Source organism: Gopherus evgoodei, chromosome 3 (assembly GCF_007399415.2).
Source record: "Gopherus evgoodei ecotype Sinaloan lineage chromosome 3, rGopEvg1_v1.p, whole genome shotgun sequence".
Taxonomy (NCBI): Eukaryota; Metazoa; Chordata; order Testudines; family Testudinidae; genus Gopherus; species Gopherus evgoodei.
Genome location: NC_044324.1, coordinates 51,307,452 through 51,328,628, shown reverse-complemented (window position 1 = coordinate 51,328,628; position 21,177 = coordinate 51,307,452). Strand labels below are relative to the sequence as shown.

The following is a 21,177-nucleotide window of genomic DNA, read 5'->3' as shown; positions in this document are numbered from 1 at the left end:
ACCAATACATGCTGGGAAGTGGCTGAGTAACAGATAAAATACAACATGAAGACTAAGCCATTGGAGAGACAACCAGGGCAACCTAGATCTGAGATGCAGTCAGTTCATGGACTAAGGAACTACTGGTGGAAATTGAAGAAACTTAAATATTCCAAAGAGGGAGCCAAAAAGAATGCTCATCCAGAATCTAGTGGGAACCCTTCATCTCCTCTTATGTATTTTACTTGTAGAATATTCAAACAAACAAACAATTCCCACCTCTTTCCCATGATGGAGTGTGACAATGGGGAAACATATGATCTGGCTAAAGTTAGAAAATCTGAGGGTCCCAGAGACTGTATCATGTTAATGTGGGTGAAAGTGAAAATAACCTGCCTGGTAGACTCAGATTGCACCCAAAAGTTGGTGCCACAGAGATTAGTAAAATCAGCTCTTCTTTCAGCCAGAGAATCCTTCCACTTCTCTGTGTCTGTGGATATACTCGCCCATTATAATCCCTCTAACTCAGAGTTCCACTTATTATCTTGGCCAGTTTTAATAGGGTGAGATTTTTTCTGGGCTTTAGGTATCTATCATGAGATTTGGTCACAGCTAGAGCTGGGCAAAATTATAACAGTTTGAGGAATCTGTCTATGTACAACGTATACATTCTGGTTGATATAATGATGTTATGAAATTGATGTATCATGGAATGTCTCTGTGGATATGGAATCCATTATTTGCTGACAGGGCTGTAGCATATACTTACTGGATCAGGGACAGTGGTCAGTCATTACATCTTAAATGTCCACCTATTCAGATGGAAACACCTTGAGACAAAAGGCTGGCTCCTACCAGGCTGGTTTACCAAGCAAATGAGATTAGCTGGTAAGGAAGCCACCTGATGGGGTCTCCTATTTAACCTTATCAGGAGATCATGTGACAAAGGTGGCTGGAGGCTATAAATGAGAGTCTCTTGGCTACTATTTTAGAGAAGGAAAGAGGCAGAAGAGTTCACAGATTCCTTGTTCTAGATGAAAAGCCTTGTGCAGGAGGACAGGGATGTGAAAGGATCTTAGAGTCCGCTATGGATCCTGACTTATGCCTGAAGAACTCTTTAGACTGATGAGGAAACTGAGGCTGGGAAATGCATATTCATTTTTTAAATTATTTTGTCTAGATCTGTGTATCTCTTATGTTAAGTAAAGAGGAATGGTGTTTTAGAATCCTGTGCAAGGTCAGTCTGTCTGCCTACTTTCACTGTCATGTTCACGTTCGTCAAAACATCATATTTCCATTAAGGTGTGGTCAAAACTATGAAAAAGTTTGGGAAGTTCTAGATATATGTTGAAATCTATAAATGCTGTAATACAGTTAATAACATTAAGGTTAAATAGCAGTAAACAGAATGTTTTACTTTATTTTTACAACACCCAAAATATCCTACATGCTTTACAGAATGAATAAAAAGACCTGACAGACACTGTTCAGAAGAGAGTATGAACTAATTTACCAAATTCAGTGGCATTTGTTAAAGAGAAGCATAAATATTGCATATTAAATAGCATATCTTTCTTCCAAATGACAGTATACAAAGTTCAGAGGACATATTCAGCATGAAAAATCAAATTGATAGAAACAAGAACACCAGCTGTTGTGCAGGGTGTTTTGGTCTCTCTCTCTCCTTTTTTTCTTTTTTTTTTTTCACTTTGGAACTGAAAATACTGAGTTAATTACCATACTTGGGGATGTTTTTTGTTTGTGGTAAGAAAAGTTTAAACTTGCATCTTAAAATTATAAAAGTTCACCAGATACTATCAGCATCTTACCATACAAATAAGTTTAATGTGGAGATATAAATAATGCAATGGTCACACTTGGAGTTTTTTTCATTTGGAAAAATTCAGACAATTTGAGAGAAATTCTCTATACTTAATAAAACCAGTTCTTCTTTGAGTGAATGCTCATGTGTATTCCACAATAGATGTGCATACTCGCGATGTGCACTGCTGTCAGAAGTTTTTCCACTAGCAGTACCCATGGGGGAGTGCCCCTAGCGACCCCTGGAGTGGCGCCTCCATGGTGCGGTATAAGGGGTGCTCAGAACCAGCGCTAGGGGTTTGAGCGCGCTAGGCGACCGGCAATTTCGCCACCCTGCGCGCTGGTCCCGCGGCTCCGGTGGAGCTGCCGCAGTGGTGCCTGCAGAGGGTCCTGTGCTCCGCGGCTCCGGTGGAGCTGCTGCAGGCATTCCTGCAGGGGGTCCTTGGGTCCGTGGCTCCGGTGGAGCTGCCACAGTCGTGCCTGCGGGAGTTCCACCGGAGCCACGTGAGCAGCCGACCGTCCACAGGCACGACTGCGGCAGCTCCACTGGAGCCGCCTGCCGCCCCCTCCGGCAAAACGGCACCCACCAATTATTCTGGCGCCCTAGGTGATTGCCTAGGCTGCCTAAATGGTAGCGCCGACCCTGGGGGTGCTGCACACTCCCCCCACCATCAGTTACTTCTTGCCGGCAATGAAGTTGCTTCAGAACTTCTCTGCTCTAGCTTTGTTGCAGCTCTTCCCCAGAACTCTTGTTCATTCAGTGTATGGTCCAGTGTATTAGTTTGATTAGTTTTAGTTTAGTTTAGTTAATGCGCCTGGGCTGGGGCATGCCCCATGCCCCAGGTTTTAAGTTGTGCAATACTTGTAGGTGACTGATGCCAGTGAGTGATCCGCACGTGGACTATTTGGGTGAAACCCATCTCAGCGATTGCTGCAAGATTTGCAAGTAGTGAGAGAGAGACTTTAGGCTCCGGGCCATCCTGATAGAGTCGGCTTTGACCCTGAGTCTGGTGTGCTGCTCCGAGTCATCACTGGCTACCACAGTGCCAATGCGCAGTGACTCCCCCTCCAGCGCCATCTACCAGTTAGCACTGCTTCCCATCCACGAGGCATGACAAGAAGGCTAAGAAGAGGCTTTCTCCACTGCGGCACCGGAGCAAGACTAGGGGAGAGGCCAGACCCATATCAGCCTCTAGGCCTCCAATTCAGGTTGAGCAGAGTAGCCTGGCCCATTCGGAGCAGGCTTCCCCAGATGTCCAGATGCCCTCCATGCCAGAGGCCCTGCCAGCGGCCCGGGATGTTATGTCCATGTCGGTACCAGGAGCACTGCCAATGTTGGCCCCATGGTCCAGAGTCAAGCCGCCACTGGGATCTCTGTAGTTGCCCTTGACTCGGTACCAGTCACGGTCGAGAGATGTTCCCGACGCTGTTCGCCACTCAGCGACCATCCTGTGCGTAATCCATGCAGGTCGCTGTCGACTCCCACTAGGGTGTCTGGCTGGGTTCCGTCTGACAGAGACTCCAGGCACCGCTCCGCCTCGAGAAGCTGAACCGATGGAACTGAGGCAGATGAAGCCAAAGGTCTCAGAGGGGCTGTCATAGCCAGTCGCAACACGAATGTCAACGCCATTCCCATTTGTTGTCTCGCTCCAGGACCCCACCACGGCACCGTTCCCGCAGCCCCAGATATCAATCGCTGACGCATCACTGGTGCGGATCCGCCTGCCAGAGCTGATTACAGAACAGCTGCTGTCAGCAGTACCATTCCTCCACATCGGGGTCAAGGGATCACAGTCTCGTGGTTGACACCGCCCCTGGTACCACCACTCCTCCTGCTCCAGGGACAGCAGCAGGTTGTATGTCAGCCCGGCCTCCCTTCGTAGTCATCCATTGATGGATCAGGCCAGCCAGACCGAACAGCCTGCTCCGCTGGTGCCACTTTCCTGTGAGTGTCTCCATGTAAACGAGTCCTAAGACTGAAAAAAACAACCCCCCCCCCCACACACAACTTTGGGAAACTTTTTATTCTTTATAATAGCTTTTGTCAATGCTATTTTAAGTTGTCTACCACCATGGAAATAGAAATCCTGATTCTTGCTCTGACAATCTACAAAGAAAAATATTAAATTAAATCTCACTTCTACTTCTCAGCACATGCGCAATGTGCCTCAGGTGACATGTGACCAGGTTTCATCACCAAATGAGGTTGGCTTTTTGGATCATTAGCTTCCCCAGCCCAGTTCGGATAGTGACGGGGAGCGTGACGTGTACACTGATCTCTGCCCCCCAATTCTCCCTCAGTTACATTGAATAGACAATCTCTCCCTCCTGCTATATTGAAATATTAGCAAATATAGCATTTGCATTATGTTTTATTTATAACTGATTAGTAAAAATGATTGCTAATGACTAAAGGAAAACTTTGACTAGTACTTTTTTTGTAGTATCTGAAAGCACCTCACAATCTTTAATATATTTAGCCTGTGAGGTAAGGAAGTAATACAATCCTCATTTTGACAGATGGAGAACTGAAGCATAGAGGGACCACATAACTTATCTTAAATCACACCGGGGGGAAGTCTTTCATGCAACACAGCCTTGAACCCAGATCTTCTCAATTGTAGGCTGTTACCATAACCACTGGGCTAGCTGCCTTCTCCCATTAGGGTGCTATCTCTGTGGACTATTAAATAATAATTCAGCATAAAAAATGTATAACCTCTGACTCCTCTCTGTCAACTCAGATTATTTTTCCACTGATATAGGGTCCCCAGGTTTTCTCTTAAGGCAGCCTCTCAGTAAATCTTCAAATACCTTTGAAAATGTTAGTTTTTATTATTTGCTGAAGCCTCAGTTACTGAGACTGCAAAGAGAGGAAATGATAATTATGTAGGCTTGACAGTTTAATTTATTTTTCAGCACAAAAGAAAAAAGTGCTGATATGAACATTTATATTGATGTAAGACATATTGTGATGACATTTTAGGAGTCCTTAATACGTATGTCTGGGTTTATTGATTGATTGATTTTATTGTTTTGTTTTACTACAAACCAGACATTTCCAAGTTTGAAGAAATTGCCCCAACGCTTCCAATAACAGGCAATTCAAATTCTGAACATGGATATCAATTAGGTTAAGAGTTGGTGCACAATAATACTGATGTGCAGATTTCTGCAAAGGAAATAGTTTTACAATCTGACTGAATTTTTTTGTAACGACCACTAAGAGTCATAAGATAGCATATCCTGAAGAATGGACATTTCTATAGCTAGGTGTTATGAAAACATTGTATTCTTCATATGTACAATAGATCTTCTAGATTTCATATTCATATAGATTGTGTCTTCCTTAATACACAAATATACACCTCTTAAACTCAGTAGGAGTTGACGATATATAAGCCCTAAAAGGTTATGCTCATCGCTTCACAGAACTGAGCCCTTTATGCTTTGTTATCACTGCTCTGGAAATAGTTGTATCAAGAGTTAAAAGTTACATCAAGAGTCCAATTTCCTCTGCTTAATAATATTACAGGTGAATTAAATATAATACTGTCTGGTTACATCGTTAACTTCAGCAAAGAATAACATCCACAAATATCTAAATTGTGTTGACTACTGACTCATTGTTCACAAATAAAAGTTATGCTATACTGAAGTTAATTTAATAATCTTTTGGCTGCATCAGTCCCTGAATTGTGTTGTCCTTATTCATGAAAAAATATTCAAGGGCTATTGCTGGATGGGAGCCAGTTTTTGTTTTGTGTTAAATTCCATAGGTTTGATTTTTTTTTCCATTGCAAAATAGAACAAATCACATTTTCAAAATTTCCCATGAAACAAAAATTCTGATTTTGTTTGTTTTGGGTTAATCAAATTGGAATGAAACATTTAAATTTTATCCTCTCAAAATGTTTTGATAATATAAAATAAAACATTTTTAAATGAAAAGTTGTTTTGTGAAAAAAAGGCAAAATGTTCTGTTTAAAACATGTTTAATTGGAACACTCTGACATTAACAAAATACTTCATGATGTGTTTTGTTTTGTTTTTTCCAAATTGAAAATTTCTTGAAATTGGGACATACCATATTCAACAAATCAGTATTTCCACCTGAGAGCACATTCTGTTGGAAAACCAGCTTTATCCAGGTCCCAGTATTTTTAATTGTGTATAATATAATTTGTCCCTCTGAATGAGATCTCCCTTAGTTTTAGTTAGACTGACATATTGGTCAGTTATTGTATAAGGTTAATTGAAAATGAAACAAGTAACTCTGCAGGTAGTGTAATAGGGAATATCATGTGCATCTAAAGGTGTGATATGCAAAATTCTAATTAGAGAGTAATGATATAGTTTCTTATATTAATCTCAGCCAAAATTCTTGCTTTGAAAATCTTATTAGCATATGCACAACTTGCCTCAGGTGGCATGTGACCAGGATTCATCACCGAATTTGGTCTGCTGTTTGGATCATTAGCTTCCCCAGCTCAGGCCAGGTACTGATGGGGAGTGAGATGTGAACACTGGTTGAGAATACGAGACTCTGTACATTTTAATGTTTGTGTATGAGGACTACAAATATATGTAAATTAGGGGAAATTGGAGTATCATTAATGTGGGTAGTCTCTTCTGGATTAAAATGATATTATTCCAAAATAATTACTCTGCTTTGGAAGTACACTAATTATTATTAAAGAAGTGACTTTTTCTCTGGAATCATATTTACATGGGGAACTACTTTGGAATAACTAGTCCAGTCAGTTTCCCCATGCAAACAAGCTCTTAGCAAACAAGAATAATGAAGGCTTTCCTAGGTTAAACATATTTATGAAGGCTAGGAAAAAAAGTAGATTTGTGTTAGTTAGAAAAGAAATGGCTAAAGTCCCAATCCTGCAAACACTTATGCAAATACTTAATTTTATTATCCTGAAAGTTCCATTGTCTTCAGTAGAAGAACTGTGTTAAGAATGCATATGTTTGAAGGATTGGGCACTAAGTATCTGAGATCTATATGTTAAAGCAAAGATGAATATCTCAAAACTGATGAAAGAACAAACATGATCTTAAAGCTTTATCCCTTGATCCTAAAGCACACTCTTCTGCCAGTGCAGATTCCTATTAAAGTTTGTGCAACTGTGCAGGTAGAAAAGTGTGCAGGTTGCAGGGATCAGACAGACTCTTTTGCAAGTTTAGGGTCTAAACTGTGATCATTTCAGGCCGTTAAGAATTACACAGATGGTAATGAATGTATAGCACAAACAAGTACATTATTGAATACAAATATACCTAGGAAACAGGTCAAATTAGGTACTGTTACTGTTATACTCCCTTTCCTGCCCCTCAATTCCTCAGTTTAACTCTTTACTGTAGTCCTTTAGGAACTTTCCAGAAAAGCATTTTGCAGAGTCAAACCAAGAAGCACTGCATTTAAACCTTGAGTTTAAATCTTATTAACAGCAGAGCTGAGTGAATAGTTGATTTTTTTGGTTTGAGAGCTCAGATTTTGTCAAAAATCTCATAAAAATTAGTTCAGTTGAAACTAAAACCAGATGTTTTTGGTTTGCTCACCAAAATGGAAAACCCGAAAAAAATTCATGTCAGAAACATCACCACATGGTGTTTGTGAAATTTACTATGCTTCCTGGGACTGACAGCAGGCCCACAGGTCTGGAGTTCTGCTGTCACCAGCCCTAGAGATTCCACATACTGACGCTGTCCTAGTGCCACGGATCCTGGGAGCTCATCTCAGGAGCTCTATGGCAATGAGACTGGAAGAGCCCAGGCTCAAATCATAATTCCCGGGGCTCTCAGGCTCCCTGAGAGATTACCATCTGTTAGAGACAGGGCTCCTAGAACATCCAGGATCACTGCCATGGAGCTGAGCATCTAGGAATCATGAGGTCCTTGGCTGCAGCTGGATAAAATGTATTTCATTGCCTCATACACTATATATCACTAATGGATAAAGATTGGAAGAATGTTTTTAAGCAAATGTTGCAGATCTTAAGCCCCAATCTTGGCAGCAGCCATATCCCCGTTTGCTTCTATCTTCTGTTTTCCAACCAAATCTAATGGGAACACTTATCAGCTACCCTGTGTATAACATCTCCCACCTTGATCCTATGCAGAAGACATATTGACACATAGAGAATGATGATTTCAAAAATGGCTTTAAACAGCCACTAGCTACCATCTCTAATATGTGTTTTTCTTTTGGATCTTGTAGCTGTCTCCCAGTCCTGTGGGTGGTTGTTTTTTTGTAAATGGTATTGATGCCAACCTTTCTGCATATCAGAATGGCTGTCTACACTTTACAGCCCTCCCTCAGTAGCAATCAAGCCTGATATTATGAACTGTATTGAGGGCACCAAAGCATACTTGGAACTTAAGTGTTGTTATTTCACTTTTGTTATAAACACTCTGGGGGATGTCTGTCATAGCTCTCTTTAAGACTGGAATGAAATAGAAGGTGTGAAATGTCCCATGACATGTCAAGAATAGAAAATTGAATGGTGCTGCATGATAACAGCAAGCTACACAAATTGTAAACTGGTATCGGATCTGGCATGAATCAATGAGAAATATAATTATTCATTATGTTCTGGAATATAGGGGAGATTGCTGTGAGGAATACATGGTTTCAGCTTTAGTAAGTCAAAAAAAAACTATTCATAAGAACATAAGAATGGCCACACTGGGTCAGACCAAAGGTCCATCTAGCCCAGTATCCTGTCTTCGACACAGTCACCAATGCCAGGTGCCCAGAGGGAATGAACAGAACAGGTAATCATAAAGTGATCCATCCCCTGTTGCCTTTTCCCAGATTCTGGCAAACAGAGGCTAGGGACACCATCCCTGCCCATCTTGGCTAATAGCCATTGATGCACCTATCCTCCATGAACTTATCTAGTTCTTTTTGAGTCCTGTTATAATCTTGGCCTTCACAACATCGTCTGGCAAGGAATTCCACATGTTGACTATGTGTTGTGTGAAAAAATACTCCCTTTTGTTTGTGTTAAACCTGCTGCCTATTAATTTCATTTGGTGGCCCCTAGTTCTTGTGTTATGAGCAAGAGTAAATAACACTTCCTTATTTATTTTCTCCACACTAGTCATAATTTATTAACCTCTATCATATCCCCCCTTAGTCGTCTCTATTCCAAGCTGAGAAGTCCCAGTTTTATTAATCTCTTCTTGTATGGAAGCTGTTCCATATCCCTAATAATTTTTGTTGCCTTTTTCTGAATCTTTTACAAGTCCAATATACCATTTTTTGAGATGAGGCAACCACATCTGAATGCAATATTCAAGATGTGGTCATACCATGGATTTATGTAGAGGCAATATGATATTTCTGTTTTATATCTATCCCTTTCTTAATGATTCCCAACATTCTGTTCACTTTTTTGACTGCCACTGAACATTGAGTGGATGTTTTCAGAGAACTATCCACAATGACTCCAAGATCTTTCTTGAATGGCAACAGCTAATTTAGGCTCCATCATTTTTTATGTATAGTTGGGATTATGTTTTACAATGTGGATTACTTTGCATTTATCAATGTTGAATTTCATCTTGTTTTTCATCAATGTTGAATTTCATCTTCCATTTTGTTGCCCAGTCACCCAGTTTTGAGAGATCTTTTTGTAACTCTTCTTAGTCAACCGGGGACTTGACTATCTTGAATAGTTTTGTATCATTTTCAAATTTTGCCCCCTCATTGTTTACCCCTTTCCCCAGATAATTTATGAGTATGTTAAACAGGACTAGGCCCAATATAGACCCCTGGGGAACACCACTATTTACCTCTCTCCATTCTGAAAACTGAGTATTTATTCCTACCATTTATTCAAAGTACACAGTATTGTATTATTGTAATGACTGGGAATAAGTATGCCATTCCCCTCCTAAAAGACTAAAGAATGAGAGGAGTGATTTGCGTTCAAATATAAAATTATTTTCTTTAATCTTTTGGAAAGTGGAATATATATCTTCAGCATTTCACCAAGGCATCATATTTCTCATATGAGATATGTGATGCAGATGAATTTCTCCAATTACATTTTTACAATCCAAGCTTCAAATGGTTTTCCCATTAATACTTTGTCACTTGCAGATATTATTTAATTATATTTCAGGAAAAGGGGCACATGCCTGGTCCAGCTAAGCTCTGGTTGGCACAGAACCCATGCTCTGCTTAATTCCCAGCATAATTTAGAGCAGACTGCTTCAGATTGCTACTAAATCCCCTCATAACCCAGAATGCTCTGAGGGCTTCCCTAAATTTTGTAAGCTAGAACAGTCTCCTTTGGCTAAGGGTCTCCAGCTCACAGTACATTCTGGCAGTGATTCCTTCCATCTATGGCCTGCCCAGAAGTATTCTTTACACTTTTTAGGGGATGTGTAATGACATACAGCCAGTTGTACCCACCCCAAGGCAATCCCCATTTGTCCTTTCAGAGAGGCAGTTCTCCATCATCTTTGTATTGTTAAAGCAACATAAAGGGGCATGAGACAAGGAAATAATCTGGTCCAAGAAGTTTTTAAGATGGAGTTCTTAACTCCCTAGAAAACTGCACAGTGTAATTTTAAAATCTTATGAAAATAATAAATAGCACAGTTATCATAGTTTAGTACTTTGCTGGCTGCTTACTGCACAAAATTCCAAATATTCATTCCACTGAAATGAATAGAAATGTTGCCTTTTTCTTCCATGGGAGCAGGCTGCCCTGAGGTTGCTTTAATAGTGTACAAAGAGAACAGCTACGTGCAGAGTAGCACCAGCATCAGGGGAGTGCAAAGGCAGCTTTAAGCTTTGTGCACCATCCCCAACTTGCACTCTACTTTTGAACCATACTCAAGGATCTGACCAAAAATATTGTGTCATGAAATTACATTGTGCCACAAAATAATCACCATCACATTTTATGGTATTTCACTGTGATGTTTCTCTTGAGAAGATGTCAATGAACTAAAACTGCTGAGTTGTTGAAACCTCTGGGTCACAACTCAGACATCATGGTACAATGTCAGGATGTCACTGTATACTTATTCGCTAGCTCTCTCATACTACAGTAGATTGAAAAGTGTCTTACTAACTCTCCAAGTTTAAGTACCATTGCTTTATACAATATATCATCAGAAAGCTTTGGCCTTCTATATTTATCTAATAGGTGTTATATTATAAAGAGTATATGTGATTGTTGATTTTATATCTATCTAGATAAATATAAATACAATCAAGTGTATTACTCCATTAAAATAAAATATTAAACTCAGTCACTATTTGTTTTTCCTTTCATGGTTGCTTCCTGAAAACGAGTGAGGATGGATTTGGAAATATAACCTAGTTTGTAATATATCAGAATTTTAAAGGTTACTTAAAAAAAATAAACCTTGTAGATAAATAATTTTACTGTTCTTTTTCATGGTTTCTTTATTCTTGTTCTTTAATATTTAAGAACAACTCCTCCAAGTCTGCATGCTTATTTCCTCATTTCAAACATTTTAAGCAGCAGTTTGGGCCAGACTGATAACTTTACACAAATCTACATACTAGAGATTTTTTTTTGAAACATGCTTGATAGTTCTAGAATTCTAAGCTAAAATGATGGTTTAGAAAGTAGTAGCTACTGCTCTCATATGATACATGTGTAGCAATTCTGGAAGAAACATCATTTCTATTTTTCATTATCTTTCTGAACAATAATTTAATTGAATGAATTGCTGCCCTGAGGCACAAATAGGATCTAAAACAAAGCATCTATTGTATTATAAATGACAAAAAACTGTGAATGTAGTTAGATGATGCATCGTCATTGTATTGGCATTTTGTTAATCAAGGACAATGCATGGAAAGCTGCACTTTCCATTTCTTTTAATCAGAGAAAACTAGTTACAGGGATAGCAGCCAAGTATCTCATGCCATTACACTTGCACATAATAATAATAATAATATCTAGCTCTTATAACTAGTGATTTTTCTCATTATACACTCAGTGCATTTATCAAAATTATTTCTTGAAAAAGTAATGAAAATGCATACAGGCATATAGGTTATTGCTTAGAGCACCATGGGTAAGGGAACACTGGCATAGAACTTGGAATGCTCTTGTCGCTTATGTCAAGGCAAGCAACGGCTGACAGCCATCAAAAGAACTCAACTGAAGAGGAAAAATCAGTCTGCCTTGAAGATCTCAAAGGGCCAGATTGTGATTGTTGCACAGGATGAGAGGCAGGAACAAGACATTATTAAGAGCTATTCATAATTACATACCCTTTAAAGAAGGGTATTCAGGAGTTGTCCTTTCTCAGAGCAGGTGAGAAGGAGGGGAACTGTTCTTCCCCTCTGCAGCAGCCTCAGAAGAGATTATATTCTCCAAACTCCCACCATTCCAGACATGAGTCAAAACCTTAATGATCCAAAATGAGGTGCATTGGGGAGTGCATTTTGATGGATGTGACTCTTGAGCCTTTGTTCCTTATAGACTTTAGATTCCCAATTCTCAAATGTGGCTTCTTTGAAAAACACAGTTAAAATATTTAGGGGTCTTTACAGCTTACAATAGGAACCCTGTTCCAACTAATGGAAATGATGAAGGTACATCTGGGATTGAAGGCATCAGGAATGCATCTGGAGCTTGTGCTGAAAATGCACGGCACACAATATGAGTAAACAGTTTAATTAAGCCATAGCAAAGTTAAATAACTTAAAAGGGGTTTTGTTATAGACCTTAAAGATGGCAAAATTGCTTTATGGGGAAATATGCAAATTAAGCTCTTTAGACAAACTAGTTTACACTATTTCTAGTGCTTCCTAAAAAGAAGATAAAATCAACAACCTTATTAAAATACAGGTTTGTAAATATCTTATTTTAAAAACTTAACTGAAGACCACAAAGCTGAAAACAAATCAAGTCCCCAGTCCTTCCAAACTTGTGAGCATGCCTAACTTATGCGTTTTGATTCATCCCATTAACTTCAGCGGAACTACTAATAGTATATACAAATTTAAGCACATATATAAATCTTGGAAGGATTGGAGCCTAATACAGCTAAAGCAACATGATTAATATCCCTTTTAAAGATTCCAGAAATATGTTTGTTTTGCAGCTCAATTTGGTATACTACTACTACTTTTTTTTTGTCAGTATCACCTTATGTGCAGGGGTATTTAGAGACAAACATATTTTATAATGCTACAGTAGCTCCATTTCTCAGTGCTTTTTTATAGTGATTGTAGTTCAAAATGAATTCCCTGCATTTGTGTGTATACATGGATATTAGTATATGTAGATGAAATCATTTTGCTGAAATAACACCTAATCTTACTTTTAGATATGTAATTACATTTGCTGAACTAGACTTAGTAACAAGCAGCGCTTACTCACACATTACTTCATAAAAACAAATCAATGTTGAAAGAAGACAGCTGCTTCTTTACATCTGGATGAAGCTGAAATAATCTCTGATGCAAATAGTTTCATCTGTGTAAATGACAAATGTCTGTAGTCTCTGTACTTCACAAAGGGAAGAATGAGAAGTCTAATTCATTATGGCACTACCCAGAAAACCTGGGTGAGTTAAATAAAGCAACTGTTAGTTTATTTTTTATCTCCTGAATGAAGTGGAAACTAATGAATCAGAATCATTCATTGTAAAATTAAAAACTGCAATACCTCAAGCAGCATTTTAGAGTCAGTTACACTTGCATATAGCCATGAATCAGAGAGAACATATCTTGTACTCTGGCAATAACATATTTGGTTTCATATGGAAATTGTATTGTGCTGTGGCAAAACGTAAAAGTGATGTAGAAAAGTGTGTTTGCTGTTAGAATGGAGGTGGGTTTTGTATATCTGAACTGTCAACAAAGTGACCTACTAAAATCTGTCAGATTAAGAGACATTATTTTGGGAGCTCATTTCCATGAGGTTGAAATAGGTGAACCTCTTATCTCTAAAATGGTTTAAAATATTCCCTGTGGTTGAGCTTGAATCTCTTTACTGGTGATGATTAAACTAAATAAGAGGCTCCCTTTCATCTTTGAAAGAACCATATTTCTCTCTAAAACCATTACTTGAAAGAGGCAGTGATGAAAATTAGCCTTATGGTAGATCTAGAAAGTTACTGAATATTTATTTAAAATAATGACAGGTTTCAGAGTAGCAGCCGTGTTAGTCCGTATCCGCAAAAAGAACAAGAGTACTTGTGGCACCTTAGAGACTAACAAATTTATTTCAGCATGAGCTTTCGTGAGCTACAGCTCACTTCTTCAGATGCACAGAATGGAACACACAGACAGGAGATATTTATACATACAGAGAACATGAAAAGATGGAAGTATGCATACTAACAGGAAGAGTCTAATCAATTGAAATGAGCTATCATCAGCAGGGGAAAAAAAACTTTTGAAGTGATAATTAAGATGACCCATAGAAGGTGTGAGGAGAACTTAACATAGGGAAATAGATTCCATTAGTGTAATGACCCAGCCATTCCCAGTCTCTGTTAAGGCCTGAGTTAATTGTGTCTAATTTGCATATTTCATGGTATAATTCCCCAGTCTGAACCTTAAAGTCAAAAAGATGGGGTACCAGCATGAATTCCTCTAAGCTTAATTACCAGCTTAGATCTGATAAGCTGCCACCACCCAAAAATATAGTGTTTTGGAGCACTCTGGTCCCCCCAAAAACCTTCCCTGGGGACCCCAAGACCCAAATTCCTTGAGTCTCACAACAAAGGGGAATAAACCATTTCCCCTCCTTTCTTCCTCCCAGATCTTTCCCGCCCTGGGTACACTAGGAAATCACCGTGATTCAAACTCCTTGAATCACAACACAGAGAAATCAGGTTTTTTCTCCCCCTTCTCTCCCCATCCCAGGCATTCCCTCCCTGGGCTATCCTGGAGAGATAGATTCAAGCTCCATGAATCTAAACAAAGTGATTCCACCTTTCCCCCCTCCCTTCTTTCTCTCTGTCTCCCACCAGTTCCCTATGGTCCTATGATGGTTTCACTTGAATCGATAAGTGGACAGAGCTGGCATCGGGCTTTGTTGCAAGGATAGGTTCCTGGGTTAGTGTTTATGTGGTATGGTGTGCGGCTGCTGGTGAGTATTTGTTTCAGGTTGCGAGGCTGTCTATAAGCGAGGACTGGCCTGTCTCCCAGGATCTGTGAGAGTGAGGGATCATCTTTAAGGATAGGTTGTAGATCTTTGATAATGGGCTGGAGAGGTTTTAGTTGGGGGCTGTAGGTGATGGCTAGTGGCGTTCTGTTATTTTCTTTGTTGGGCCTGTCCTGTAGTAGGTGGCTTCTGGGTACTCTTCTGGCTCTGTCAATCTGTTTTTTTTTTACTTCAGCAGGTGGGTATTGTAGTTTTAAGAATGCTTGATAGAGATCTTGTAGGTGTTTATCTCTGTCTGAGGGATTGGAGCAAATACGATTGTATCTTAGAGCTTGGTTGTAGACAATGGATCGTGTAGTGTGTCCTGGATGGAAGCTGGAGGCATGTAGGTAAGTATAGTGGTCAGTGGGTTTCCAGTATAGGGTGGTATTTATGTGACCATAGGACCTAATCACATCAGCCACGCCATCAGGGGTTCGTTCACCTGCACATCTACCAACGTGACATAGGCCATCATGTGCCAGCAACGCCCCTCTGCCATGTACATTGGCCAAACCGGACAGTCTCTTTGCAAAAGAATAAATGGACACAAATCTGACATCAGGAATCATAACATTCAAAAACCAGTGGGAGAACACTTCAACCTCTCTAACCACTCAGTGACAGACTTGAAGGTGGCAGTTTTGAGCAAAAAAACTTCAAAAACAGACTCCAAAGAGAGACTGCTGAACTCGAATTAATATGCAAATTAGACACAATTAACTCAGGCCTTAACAGAGACTGGGAATGGCTGGGTCATTACACTAATGGAATCTATTTCCCTATGTTAAGTTCTCCTCACACCTTCTATGGGTCATCTTAATTATCACTTCAAAAGTTTTTTTTCCCCTGCTGACGATAGCTCATCTCAATTGATTAGACTCTTCCTGTTGGTATGCATACTTCCATCTTTTCATGTTCTCTGTATGTATAAATATCTCCTGTCTGTGTGTTCCATTCTGTGCATCTGAAGAAGTAAGCTGTAGCTCACGAAAGCTCATGCTGAAATAAATTTGTTAGTCTCTAAGGTGCCACAAGTACTATTTAAAATAATGTATATCATATGATAGACCTACACGATTTTATATTGAAGAGTTAAACTTTTTGATCATTTAATAATTTATTTATAATTTACTAATAAGCAAATAACCAGTTTTTCTCAGCATCTGATTTTTGTATCTGGAAACACCTTGAGCTGCTGTGAGACAAACAAACAAACAAAAATTACTAGCAGCTAAAATAATGTTAGCAAATAGGAAGTGATCACCTAAACTACCAACTGCTTCCAAAAACTGTGAAATATTGTAATGGCAAGGGAACCCTAACGTATCTCAAAATATGGACACTTCAACGTTATTGTACAATTTGATAGCCACATTTGGATTAAACTGAAAAAGATCTGGGATATCTACATGTCATCCCTGTTTGGAAGTATAGCCTCATATTTGCCAATCACACACCCTTTGAGTAATTTTCCCAGCTCAGAAACTATTGCATCTTTCCCACATAGGCCTCCAGCAGTGTCAGTTCTGTATTTTGTAATGACTGAGTCTATACCATGGGTGCATGAAGTACTGGAAAAGACGTACTTATAATCACGAAATACTAAAATATTCTGAATAGTTAAAAATAAATAAAAACCAGAGGAAATTTAAATTTTAAAAATGCATAATTTTTTAATCACAGTCCAGGAATTTCACTAACTCTCTTTTTCTCTCACTGTTTCTATGCACCAAACACTTCAGGGCTAAATTCCCATTTGTTAGTCTATAAGGTGCCACAGGATTCGTTGCTGCTTTTACAGATCCAGACTAACAAGGCTACCCCTCTGATACATTTGCACTAAGACTATTTTACATCACCCTGGCAATGGAAAGTAGCCTAAAAGTGGGAGTAACTGTAATTTATAACCACTTTGTGGCTCATTAACACTGTCAGAGTGGAGTAAAAGGGCTTAGTTGAAATAAGAATCAGACATTTTTATGTTTAGTTACCTTTTTATTTTTTAGCACAATTTTGGGTTTCTTACATATTTGTTTCAGGTCCTTATGGCCTTTATATGAACTAGTAATAGTAATGCAATTGCCTAAGTGGATTATGTAGTTGATTGGATATGATGATTGCTAAAACAGGATCTTTGGAATGTATCTTAATTTCTATGGCCAGATTCAAAGGCAAAATTTTTTGTATTTTGTATTGTTTTCTTAGTTGTATTTCATTTTTTGGTGGGACGGGGGGTGGGTCAGGAGGATAAATGTTTCTTTTCACAAATGTTAGTGGCTATTGCCTCTTCCTATAGTCACAGTGTGACAAGGCACTCACTAGTAAGTTCTGAACCCTATTTTTCTATAGTAATGTAATTTTGAAATTCAGAATATAGGGTATTGAATTTGAGAGTTTCTTCTCTTTTCTTTAAGATCAGTACATATTCCCAAATATTGTAATAAAATGAAATCAGATTAAAAAGTAATCAACTTTAATATTTAGCACATATTTTTTGAATAATGTTCATACTAACCTGTGAACTTTATCTTTGAACTTTAATAAATAAAGTCAACAGCAGGCTTGAGAAATTATCTCCAACTACACTATAAATTGCACAGTTCCTATGACAGTTCACACAAAATTGAATTATAACTTGCATGAATATCATGAGAAATGTAACACTGATATTCTCCATTACTTATAGTAAGTACACTATCTTCCCAAACTTGGAATATGAGAAATTGCAGTACTGACATCACTGTCAAATGTTGATTTTTTTTTAATGGCAACTGCTCCAATTTGTAATGTCATAACTGCTATGGTGTACTTACAGTACATCAGTTTCCAGGTAATTAGGATTGAATATTTAACTTTCTTCACTACAGTGTGTTTATAGGATACACCTGAAAGAATCCAGTTAGAGCCCAGTAAATGTCAAGTGCAGTGAAGTGAAACATTTTTTTAAAGTGTTACATTTATCAGACATTGTTGATAGAACTGGACTGTCTTTTGCATTAGATAACAAAAGACTATATTCTGAGAAGATTCCCCATTGACTATTAAGTACTTCATCATTGTCTGCTATTGCTTATATACCCACTGTAGTCTATAGTTCGGTCTTTCCTTAACCATGATTTGAGGACTTTAATGGCTCACACACAGGTTTGATACAGGAGTGGGTGGTTGAGATTCTGTAGCCTGCATTGTGCAGGAGGTCAGACTAGATAATCATAATGGTCCCTTCTGACCTTAAAGTCTATGATTCTATGATTATTTAATTTTAAATAAATTGTCTTTATCTTAGAAAATGTAACTGTATATAACTATATAATTGTCCTATTGTATCTAAATTGGAATGTACTACAAACTACTAAAATCCCTTTGGATTGTGCAAAGTCTGTTGCTCTTTACTGGAGCTTGTATTTTAAAAATGTTCACAGCATGCTTCATTTCACATGGAAAGCCTCCTGTCAATAAGACCATCAGTTATTTTTTGTGAAGTAATGTCAGGGAAAAGTGCTAATATACAAATTTCCATTCTTCACAGCTGCAACTTGCCTCAGCATTGAGACTCTGCTCTCAGAGCATGTCATCTGGAGACTGATATCTGGGTCACTGAATGAGTATGGAGGTCAAGTCATGCTGAGCTGCAGTCCTGGCTATTACTTAGGGGGTCAAAGACTCATACAGTGCAGATCCAATGGCACATGGAGTGGAGGTGATGAAAGGCATAGTTGTAAGGGTAAGGCGCATTCTTGTTTACCAAATATCATGCTTTCTGATAGTATATTTGTATTTGTAGTGTTTTATATTTACTTCATTTCTGTAATAACTGTAAATGAGACTATTTTGTTTTCCTAACATTCTGCTGATAAATTGAAAACAAATAAATAAGATTGACTACCACTGGTTGAAATCAGCTGTTGCAAACTGAGAATGTCTTGAATAACACATTTGTTTACACTATTAAGTATTTTAGAAATGAAATGTAATTTGTTTGTAAATCAACACTCTCAAAGCAAGGTGCAACTTTTTAATTTTATTTTTATTTTATTATTTAACAAAAGTCAAAGATATATTGTCATAGAAGCTATATAGTTGCTCCTTTAAGTGGATGATGACCCATGTTTGACTCATGGGTTCATTTGAGAGTTAGGATCTGGGTAAACATTGCATATACTGTTTACAGAATAGTTGAGGATATTGTTGTTACTTAAGTAATTTGTGAAAGGGAATATGTGTACATGATTTTGCTTTATGCTCTTGAATAAAGTATGAGGATTTCACTATTTGGGTCCATTTCATACATTCATTACAACACTTTTTTAAATAATATCTTTCATACAAAAATACCACAAAAATCTTTAATGCTAATATAATCGACACAAGCAAGTACAGATATAATTTGTAGCTTAAACTAATCAGATAGAGAAGACCTATACATAAAGGCTGGGCATGGATGCCAGGGTTTCCTGTGCACTGTGAAGAAACAGAGTGAGAGAAGAATCTGTTAGTCAACTATCTCAGGGAATGTTCAGGTTTTTGTACAATGCTAATTAACTTATTGTCGCAGCAACTCTGTAGGGTATGTATGTATTAATATCCCTTTTACTTATGGTGGAACTCTCCCACATTCAAGCTCTGCTTTGTGTGGTGAGTGTGGGGGAAGAAACAGGGAAGGGTGTGTATGTGTCCATGATCTAAGTACAGTTCCCTGTTTCTGTGGATTGTGGATTGTGCTGGTCATGACTCCAAAACCTACATAATTTAGAACATTTTGTGTGTCTCTCTTTGGGACCCATATACCAGTCAAGTTTCAGCAGAAGAGAGCTCTGCTACATCCCATTGGCTTCACACCATCCTGTTCCCTGTGTTGAGGTCAGAAGGAGAGGTAGTACGTCTGCCTTCAATCCTGTACTCCACCTGTAGACCACACAATCTTTCAGAATCAGTTTTGTACTTTATTCTGAAAAGTGTATTAATCCAAGGAAGGGGTTTTTTTTTAGAATGAGGTAATCTCCCCTCATATGCAAATTGAACAAAGGAGAATCCCTGTGGAACCCATATGTAAAAAAATTCCTGGAGTAGAATATCTATTGCTCAATGACAGATTTCTCAGAAATAAAAAAACAAAGCCACTCTAACCTACACACCCCCTGCAGAAATGTCAATAATGCCTTGTGTCCTGTGTTGTTGTAGCCATGTCAGTCCTAGGATATTAGAGAGACAAGGTGGATGACTTAATATATATTTTATTGGGTAAACTTCTGTTGGTGAGAGAAACGAGCTTTCAAGCTTACCCAAAGCTCTTCTTTAGGTCTGGGAAACTAACTAAGAGTATCACAGCTAAATACAGGATGGAACAGATTATTTAGCATAAGTAGTTAATGCATATTTCACTGGACCATTCATGGTGAAGTAGCCAGGTAAACACCTCTCCAGTCATAGAAAGGAAAGGAAGAGAGGAGCAGTTGTGAGGGAGTGGGGAGGGGGTTAGTGGGTTATAGATTGTTGTAATAAGCCATAAATCCAGTGTCTCTATTCAGTCCACATTTTTTTGTGTCTAACAAAGTTATGAATTTAAGCTCCCAGGCTGGTCTTCTGAAAGTGTGCAGGATTCCTTTAAGGATGAGGACTGATAGGTCATTGTAGACGGGCCGGACTCACCCCCATGGCGCCTCCTGCTGGTTACTTCTGGGAATTAGTTCGGTTCCAGCTCCGGAGCGCCCTCTGCAGGCTGGTGATCCACCTGTCCTCTGGCCCCGTGTCCCTCCCTGGACCCAGTGCCCTTTTACATGGAGTGCTGCCCCCAAGCAGTCACCCCTTTCTCTGAGGGTTTCCCCTTCCCGGGGGACCCCCACCCTCTATCCCCACTTTGCCTAAGTATATGGCTAATGCCCAGTCTCCACCTAACCCCCGTTCACTGGGGCAGACAGCAGTATCAGCCACTCATCATAGGCAAAGGGGTTTGGACCTGCAGCCTTTGCCTACCCCTGGATTGCTCCCTGCAACCCCCAGTACCTCTTGGCCTAATGCTAGGCGGTAGCCTGTGGCTTTCTAGGCTAGAGCTCCCCCGCTCCTCAGCCTGTCCTCAGCCCTGGTCCCCTCAGGTACTTTGCCTCTAGCTCCCGGCACGCCAGGCCCATCTCCCTCTATAGCTAGAGAGAGACTGACCGCTTCTAGCTCCCCTGGCCTTCTTATGAGGACCCGTTGCTCAATTTGGGGC

General features: G+C 39.1%; 1 protein-coding gene across 2 annotated transcripts in view; it reads left to right on the top strand.

Moving 5' to 3' along the window:
* CSMD1 (CUB and Sushi multiple domains 1) overlaps positions 1-21,177 on the top strand; it is a 2,060,432-nt gene that overhangs the window by 1,907,212 nt on the left and 132,043 nt on the right. For both annotated transcript variants that reach the window (XM_030555566.1, XM_030555565.1), the window contains exon 51: positions 18,499-18,693. In XM_030555566.1, the coding sequence (XP_030411426.1) occupies positions 18,499-18,693 (195 nt within the window). The remainder of the gene's footprint in view (positions 1-18,498; positions 18,694-21,177) is intronic.